The sequence below is a fragment of the Syngnathus acus genome, chromosome 13, assembly GCF_901709675.1.
Source record: "Syngnathus acus chromosome 13, fSynAcu1.2, whole genome shotgun sequence".
NCBI classification, from domain to species: Eukaryota; Metazoa; Chordata; class Actinopteri; order Syngnathiformes; family Syngnathidae; genus Syngnathus; species Syngnathus acus.
Window position 1 is genome coordinate 5,372,612 of NC_051098.1, and position 9,302 is coordinate 5,381,913.

Genomic DNA, 9,302 nt, shown 5'->3' on the forward strand with positions numbered 1-9,302 from the left:
AGGGCGGTCTACCAAAGTCCTAAACGCATCACCCCGATAATCAAAACACATACATTTCTATGCCCCAGTGCACGTTTGCTGTCTCTAAAATACATTTTATTGTACATATTCTACCGTTCAAAAGTTTGGGGTAAATTAGAAATGTCCTTATTTTTAAAATAAAATCACTATTTTCCAATGAGGATAGCACTAAACTAATCAGGAATACACTCCATACATTGTTAATGTGAATAATGACTGTTTCTAGCTGCAAATGCCTTTTTTAAAAAATGCAATATCTACATACGTAGGTGTATAAAAGCCCATTTCCAGCAACCGTACTTCCGGTGTTCGAATGGTCCATTGTGTTGCTAATTGTGTTAGAAGTCTAACGGATGATGAGAAAACCCTTGAAAACCCTTGTGCAACTATGTTAGTTTTCATGGAAAACATTCAATTGCCTGGGTGACCCCCAAACCTTTGAATGGCAGTGTATTTCTCCTTTATAACACTACCACGAGAAAAGGCATCTACAGACACACTAGCAAAGTATATCAAATACTGGAATGCTTTTTGCACAGCGCTTGCTCATCTATTTTCACTTCCCATTCTGCAAAATAGGAAGAACGCCATCAATCTGTGGAGACTTCTGAATCATTATATATAACATGACAAACACAAACAGTTATATCAAATAAATCATACACACCACAAATGCTGATTATAAAAGGTATTGTGTGCCAATCGCTACAGACTTGACTTCGTCCAATCAAAGGATGGAAGAATGCTATGGCCCATTGACTGGACCCTCTGGGAAGAATTTGATATCTGATTGCTATCATTTAACTTTCACTTGACAGCAATACTTAAACTGAAGGCCTTGGGCAGATTAGATTGACACGGCAACACTTTGAGTCTGAAATCTGGACAGAAGAAATCCAACATCCACATACACATATAAGCATTCACTGTTATGAATAAATGAACGCAATTTAATGGTACTCATATTAGAATTAGGTTGTAAATGTTGGTCATGATACTTGTTTTTAGACCAGCAGGGACGACCTTCCTGGCCCAGATGGCTCACCACATTCTCAATAAATGTGTAGTTTCCAGTTATGTAGAGAGGTGTAAAATAATAAGGATTTTTGTTTTGTTTTATGGAATCTCATAAATTGCACCGGGAAGTGAGCGTTAAAACTGCACAAATAAAAAAGTGAAGCCGTCAACAAGGGAGAGTTCAGGGATTTTTACTGCTTTCCACTTCACGGCTCAACCCCCCCTTACACTCCCCACTCTCCCCCATAGTCTCCTCCCACTGTTCCCTGGGTTTGCGCCACAGCAGCAGCTCTGGCGCAGGAGTGAGGTCGAAGAGAAGAGAGCAGGAGGCGGGACGAGCTCAGGCCTGTGGCGAGGAATGTGGCAGAGGGAGCGAACATGGCTAAAAAAGGATCGCACTTCCACTCTGCTGCTGCTGTGATGTCACTTCTCAAACATTTCCTTCTTCCTTCCCCACCATTCCAACTTGTTGACATAGCACTTTCTTTCTAATTTCTTCTTAATTTTGGCTCACATCATCATCTTTCTCTAAATAAGTAGTCAACTACGCAAAACTGGGTCTTTTAAAAATACTATGCAGAGCACAATGGATGTGAAATTCAGCTTATGATCCAATTACAGTCAGGAAGAAAGCAAGGAATGAACTGAAGCATGTTTAATGGAAATGCAGAGGCAACATAATAACATAGGGGGAAAGGGACTGTGTCAAAGTGCAAGGTACTGTGCTCGGTGCATTAACCTCCCGCTTGTTTAATATGTTGGAGTAAATAATGGTAGGTAACTGATGTCTGATGACCTCGTGAGTAAAGGAGAAGTTACCCAATTTCTTTTGTCATTCCCTGAAGCTTTGACGGCAGTAGACGATTAATTGCTCAATCATTTATTCCCATCCAGAAACCGTGACGATGTTTTGAGGGGAGTGTTCGAGCTGTATTGTTATTAACTACAATAAATTAATAAAACACAGACGTGCACAGGCACACACAAGCCCAAACGATTTACGACTTCTGTCCTGGTTTCTCGTTGCCTCGGGTGGAAAAGCTTCAACAGAATTCTTGAGAGGAACTCTCACCTGGTGGCACGTACAAAGTCATGCTCTTCTACGCTTGAATGCTTTTTTCCCAGGGGACTTGGTGTACTTTCACCTTTTCTAATCTCCTTTTCTTGTACGTTTAATCCGCCTTGTCAAACATTTTTGATACTTTCTGACACCACAGTGGGGCTCAGCTACTTCTGTGGATTTGACTCACTATTTTTAACATGATTTTAACCACGTAGTTTTCAAAGGTAAATCATTGTTTTCATCGTCAGTAGACGTGTTCAGGGTATTAGACATTGCATTCATTTCTACTTGTGTATAGCTTGTACCATATCTAGTGTTTTTCTGATTGGTAGATGTGTACGTGTGTGTGTGCGCGTGTGTGTGTGTATACGTGTGTGCACGTGTACGTGTGTGCGGGTGTAGGTGGAGACGTAAAGGCTCAGCTGACATGGGTGAAAGGTTTCGACAGTAACAGCTTTGCGGTTGATTATTAACAGCTACACAGCGGCTGTTGGTAATCTTTGCACTGTGTTGATAAGGTGCAGGGTTTAGATTATGTAGTATGAAGCAAGGAAGGAATATACAAAAAGATAAGTGGCCTTAATTACAGTTTATGAAATTATGTATTTTGTGAGGGAAGAACCGAGCCCTTACTAGAGAGATTGGCGAAGGTTTGTGAGTCGTGGCGAAGGTAGCGAATGTGCTTTCATGTCAGGATTCGTTCAAGGTCGTAAACGTTTCACAGTTGTTCGCTAACATTTCTAATCTTTTCCCTTGCCACAAGAGCATGTTAGAAAAAAATCCTCATGAAAAGTACAGGCGACCTTGAATAAACTGAGATGAACCCTGATGAAAAATCAATATGTCAAAAGTGTATATAATCCATTATAAATGACTGCTGAGCTAAACATTGCTTCTTGTGCGAACAGTTTGGTGAACTTTAACCATTCTACTTGCTGTTACAATCTACAGCTCTAAGTGAACGCTCTCACAAACACTCAGGCGCTGATCCATTCTTTCAGCCTTTACTGTTTACACATTGTTGATTGTCATGGTAACACATCCTGCCTTCATTACAAAGAGGAACTGGGTTTACTTTTGGTCAAGACAATGCATACTAGCAACCATAGCCCAGATCCACAAGTTTGATTCTGGGTGTTCTTACATTGGAGTTAAGCTGTGGTATTATCACATACACAGTGCACAGGAAAGATGATTGATGAGACTCTCCAATTCTAGCTAAAAGTAATGGTCACAACTCCCATAATACCATTGTATTTTACTAAGGCAGAATGCTTTCATGCAGTAGGCAGGGTACATCCGGCCAAGTAGTGTGTTTATCAAATTCCTAAACACATGGAACCAGACCATTGCCCTGGCATGAAAATGACAATGTGCCCATTTTTACGCTGAGTGCAGTTACCAAATTGTCAAATGAGTATGGGCACAAGATGTAGAACTGGCATAAACATGATATTATGCCTGTTTTTATAAAATATAGCACAAAGAGTCGAGTGCTTTGACGATATCTAGCTGGGGTTTTTGCTTTGGAGATGGTTTGCTCAATACAAGGCCAAACTGGGAGTTTTTAAGCGGAAATTTCAACACAGGATTGTCATGAAATTTCAACACCAAACCTAGAGACGTGATGGATTTTGCTGACAATGGCAATACAGATCAGGCAGAAGCAGTGATTCATATGGTTGAAAAGCAAGCAAAGCAAATAACACTGCTGATTTTAGGAGAAGTGAAATGTTTTAAAACAAAATTCTAAAGTCTTATGCCCCATTTCTATTGTATTGTACCAACAAATCTGTAGCAGCTCTGTTACATAAAAACTGAATGTCACTATTTACAGGAAGAAGGGCCAGTGAACAATTGTGCCGTGTAAAAGACACATTCCAGTAATTTCTGATGATTCTGTTTAACCCTCAGTATAATAAACAGTTAGCATTAACATCAACAAATACTTTTGGAAATTATATGATGTTCTATTTAATTTATGTACACAATGGGTATTTTAGTCACACGTGAAACTATGTATGCCCAGTATGCCTAAAACATCCCATTAGTCTCTCATAATGTATAAATGGACCGTAGTATCAGTCAACTTTATAAGAGTCAGAGACGGCGTTTCCTCTATTCAGCTGTCATCTTATACTGTATGCTTGTAACATTGAGAACCCCCGACCCCCTTTCACCCAAAATCAGCTAGTTAGCAATTTTCATTTCCCTGCGTACTAATTTTTATTAGTTTAGTAAAAACAAACAAATTGAAATATCTATGTGCAAGATAAAATGCAAATTAAAATGAATGTGTGTACTATATGTGTTTTATCTCACATAATACTTGTGGAATTGTTTGCAAGAACAACCATGGACAAAAACAGAACACAAACCCGTTTTCTTATTCAGAAATTTATTTAGACACTTTTGGACGATTAAAAATATAAGATTCTTTTTTTTTTTTAACTCCCTTTTATCACATTGGTAATTCACAGACCTTGGAATAATTCTTCATAAATAAAGTACAAAATACATCTTTTTATGTAAACAGCAATAAATATCATAATAAATATATTACTTTAAGTTAAACAATGCGAGGCAACCAATAACCAAAAGAATACTGTGTTCAAGTCCCTGAACCAGGCTGTCAATCAAACGGGGGACCTTAAAAGGGGGTGTACAGGAGGGTGACATGAAGAAACCATCAAATATTACAAAATGGTAAAGTGGGTCATGTATTTACATTTGACATATAATTTTCTGTTGCACACTTTGATCTTGCATCCGCTTGCACCCCTGGTCTCAGAAATAAGCGATGGTTACACGCACACAATCTCACAGGCCCACACACGTACACACACGCACAAAGTAGAGTGAAGAGTGAAGCTTTGGTTGAATGCTACCAGGAGACGATATTCTCCCTCTTAAATTTGCTGTAAAGTGCATGTCACAGATAAAATGGCATCAATTAAACACGTGAGGTCTTTCTCATGAAGGCCACGGAATCAAACATACTGTTCTTGGCACTGCGGAGCACTGGCTTGTTAGGCAGGGAGAATATTTAAGGCACGATACCATTGGTTGTCTCAACCGATGAGCCATTTTGATCACTACAAGTGTAAATTTGCAAACCAGCCAAATTGCTGGTATGGTCAAAATCTACAGAAGACCAAAGAAGAAGGTCTCATTTGCTACACTGATCATGACAATTTGTCCAAGAGAAGTTCAGATCGGACAAACATGAATTAAGAACATTAAGTGTTAATATGTCATCAAAAGTTGACTTGTCCTGATCAGTTCTGGTTCCGAAGAAAGACTAGACACAGTTTTCTTCTGTTATTTCCCTTAGTCGGACAAGGACAGGCGTTCAAAGACAGTGAGCCTCTTGGTGGCTGAGGCATCAAAGATCGGAGACTCAGACCCGCTGGAACCTCCGCTGCTGCTGCTGTAGCTGTCTTCTAGGGAGTCCTCAGAGGAGAAACGCTGCAGACTAGCGTGCTTCGTCGATCCACCGAGGTTGGAAGCTACAAATAAAGCATTGCTGTCCTGCTGGTTTCCATCTGTCGCCTTGGTAAAGCCTCTGCCGCTGTTGCTGTGCAAAACAGAGAAGTCGTTCCCGTGGCCACACATGCAGCGTGAGGCTTTTGGCTCCACTATGAGAGGAATGTTGTGGATGTCACCAGAGCTGGCGCGGGTTTGATGGTTGCCAAAGTGGAATGTTGGTACTTCCCGCGTGAGGGAGTCACCAAACACTGGGGACATGAGATCTGGTGGAGGTGGAGACACTGAGGCAGCCCTGCTGAAGCCCAGGTTTGAATCAGTAAAGGACGTAGGGAATGAAGGCGGCGGGGAGGTCCGTGACGAGCCCAGGAACCCTGCAAAGCTCACACTCTGGCGGAGTTGGTGGCGTGGATTCTGACCATTGGTTGTGTTGGGAGTTGGTTGGCGTGTAGTCTGGAATTTGCCAGATGATAGTTGGCCTCCACTGATTTTTTCCTCGTGGATAAAGTGGCAGCGAGATCCATATGGGCAGTAGCCAAAGTTGTAGAAGGTTCTGCAGTGCTCTGTCTTGTACTTTGGGTGGCGGTACATTCCACGCAGCTCCGCTTCACCGTGGGCAAATTGGCACTTGTTGCCATATTTACAGCTGCCTGTCTCCTGGAAGCCACGGCAGAGCTCAGTCTTGTAACGGTTGGAGGACAGCATGGGTGGCACCTGGGCGGGCAGGTTGGATGCGGGAGGGAAGCCTGGTGGAGGAGCCACAGTTGTGACCGGTCCTGAAGGGAAAGCTTCCAGGTTCTTGAATTGTCCAAAGGAAGAGAGCAGGGAGATGCTGGACTCAGTTAGGCTCATGGAGCGTCCTTGCAGAGCGGATGCTTTCGTTTGGACACTGGGGGCCTGGCTCCAGATGTTTGATGACCAAAGTGAGCTGCCGCTGTCATCGTCAGTGATATGCTCAGTGCTGAAACTGAGATTGGCGGAGAGAGGTGGGGAGGGCGGCGCGAAGAACGAGGTGGATCGGTTCAGTCGACCCTGTCCTGGGACTTTGAGCTGAGACGGTCTTGGGAGCAAGGCATCATCAAGCGCCAGGTTCAAAAGGTTCTGTTGCAGATGGATTGATTTGTTAAAAACAGGCAATAAAGCTCAAGGCATACTTTCTTTCAGCAAATGCGATGGTTGCTCTTTGCTCTTTTCTATAGTGTACAGATTTCAGATACGAAAGGAACACCAAAAGTACCAACTGAACGTTCTTAGTCTTTAACTTTAAGATATGACTGTAAGACATAACTCAAACACACCCTAAATTGCTCAGTTGGTTAGCTAACTGAAACAAAATGTCATATCACTAGCTTGGTAATACAACAGCCACCTTCCCAAGGCCAAAATGACAGAAGATAATTCAAAATAGTATTCTGGAAACAAGCGACTCACCTTTGTCAAAATATTGTCATGCATTTCAGACATGCTGTACCCTTTAGGCCGGGAGAGTTAACTCAGATCCTCTGATCACTGTTTGCTACCTGTGTCCAGAGCCAAGTATGCTGAGGTCCACTGGTGTGCTGCACTTTTTATGACTGACTTAGAAACTCCTCCCCAAGTTGGGAGGAGTTTCCGCTGCTATGTTCCCGGATGTCCCTCCCTCCACCTCATGTTTCATGTGAGGTCAGGGTTGGGCGTTTTTACAAAACAGACAGAACATATACACATATATATGTGCGCACAAACACACACGCACACACACACACACAGACACACACACACACGCGCGGGAAAACTGTAGCTGCGTGAACTGTGTCAGTTTTGTGGTTGTTTGACATAAAATCCCTTCTAGCCTGCTGTCCAATGGGAGCGTATTTGTTTTTCCAATGAATGTGCACTATCTCTCCCTATTCTGTATGGCAATCCCTACGAATTATAAGAGGTTCTCCCCAGAGTGCGATAAGACAATTCAACCATGTGAATTTTTTCACCATCTTAAGCACCCAGATGTGAAAAAGCAAATAAAACTAAGCAGCATTTGCTTTTTGCCATTTTGATCTTTCAGTAAGTCAAAACAACTTTCATTGCAAAAGCCCTGACAGAGAAGCGTAATGATACATTTGAGCATGTTTTTTTCATGACTAATCATAGGGTACCAGGAAGTGTCATAAATCATTGTGTGTAGGTGACCACTTACTGTATACTCAGCTGAAAAAGTTGAATCTTACGAGAATAGATTGGTTAATATTTTCGCCCAGATTTCAGTTTCTGTTACCATTACCGCACATCATGAATATTTCAACAGAATGAGTCCAAGAGGTATGCCAACACACCTATTGATTAGCAGATGTTTAAAGCATTTGGTAAAAAAAAAAAAAGCCAGAGAAGAAAAACTTTGGCTTCTTTATTGTTCACACTGAACCACAATAAGGACATTTTTGAGGCTATTTTGGTTGAGGATTTGCATCCCATTTAACTTCATGGGCCAAGTGGAAATAATCCTGTGGTCTGTTTTCTTTGACTGTTTAGAAAAAACTGAAAATGAAAAAAAAAGAACAAAAAAAAAACCAAACACCCCTCAAGCTGAAGATCTTTACCAGAAGATTATTGTTATCATGGTGAGTGGATTTCTTTTGGATGTGTGTGCTTTTTAATTGCCAGTTTCAAAGCAGAGACTACCAAAGATATATTTCTTTAGCTTCTCAAATCATTTCTGGGAAGTGACAGCAGCTCCCTCAGTCGACAATTCTACTTCTAAGCTATGTTTGTGTTTTTTCTCTTATCTGATAGTTTTGTAAATAGTTACCGCATACACATATTGTACTATGTTCATCATTTCCAGAATGAGCTCAGTAACCTATTACAACATATTCATTCAGTTGCAGTTACAGTAAGCAGCCATACTTCCAGAACAGTCTCATTTAAATGAACCTTTTGGTAGATTAGTCATCAAAGCTGAGCGAAAAAAGAATCAAGTGTGATTGGTGCGCATTTAAAGATAGTTTTGAAAGAGTTTTCTCTTCATCATTTTTTTAAGAAATGTCAAAAATGACATACGTAACTCACAAATTTGAACGAAGCCACAAATACAACTGCTTAAATAGTGATTCTTTCAGAAGCAGTTATTTATTTTGAGGCAAATTTGTGAATTGCCATAATCACCAATTTAACATTTTATCACCTCATTTTTCGGATTTGAGATTATGCAGTCCTAAATTGTATGAGGTCCTTTCTCTATACGTTTTAAACAAGTGTTTGCTTGTACCTCATTGGTCTTTTTTGTAGTCCTATGGACAGACGGGCATACTGACAGAGGCCAGACGGGCCCCTCATGTCTACCAATTTAGAACTGTCGCAAGATATAAATAGCATGGCAAAATCTCAACCTTACAGCATTGGACTCTCTGTAACTGTAGTATGATGCTGGGTGTGGAACCGAATGGACACAAGTCGGGAAGTTTGTGGTGAAGCGCCGCGTATGTTTGTAGTATGTCATGTGTATTTCTGTGCCCATGCGTGTTAGTGGTTACCTCGCCCTACTTGTTTCTGTTATGCAATGCGCGTCAGTTACACCCGAACAGGGAGGGGCCGACACACATGCATGGGCGCATGCACGCGCACACATAGGTACTTACTTATCTGTTGCCAGATAGTTGAATACTTTCCTAGATGAGTAAGCGATTTTAATTCAAAAATTTCCACAGACCACATAAGGTAAACTTAATGCACCATTCCG

At 41.3% G+C, this 9,302-nt stretch overlaps 1 protein-coding gene across 1 annotated transcript; it reads right to left on the bottom strand.

Moving 5' to 3' along the window:
- Window positions 1-4,487: 4,487 nt before the first annotated feature.
- On the bottom strand, window positions 4,488-7,163 carry zgc:162730 (uncharacterized protein LOC564559 homolog). The gene is made up of 2 exons (XM_037266927.1): window positions 7,019-7,163; window positions 4,488-6,688 (listed from the first exon to the last, which is right to left on the bottom strand). The coding sequence occupies exons 1-2, from the start codon at window positions 7,049-7,051 to the stop codon at window positions 5,432-5,434; spliced, it is 1,290 nt and encodes a 429-aa protein (XP_037122822.1). The 5' UTR covers window positions 7,052-7,163; the 3' UTR covers window positions 4,488-5,431.
- Window positions 7,164-9,302: the final 2,139 nt, after the last annotated feature.

What these genes read in the sequence shown, in the direction of transcription:
- zgc:162730 (XM_037266927.1), bottom strand. Translation starts at nt 7,051, where the DNA reads ATGTCTGAAATGCATGACAATATTTTGACAAAG. An exon ending in ATGACAATATTTTGACAAAG is followed by an intron (nt 6,689 to 7,018) that starts GTGAGTCGCTTG and finishes CATCTGCAACAG; the next exon opens with AACCTTTTGAACCTGGCGCT.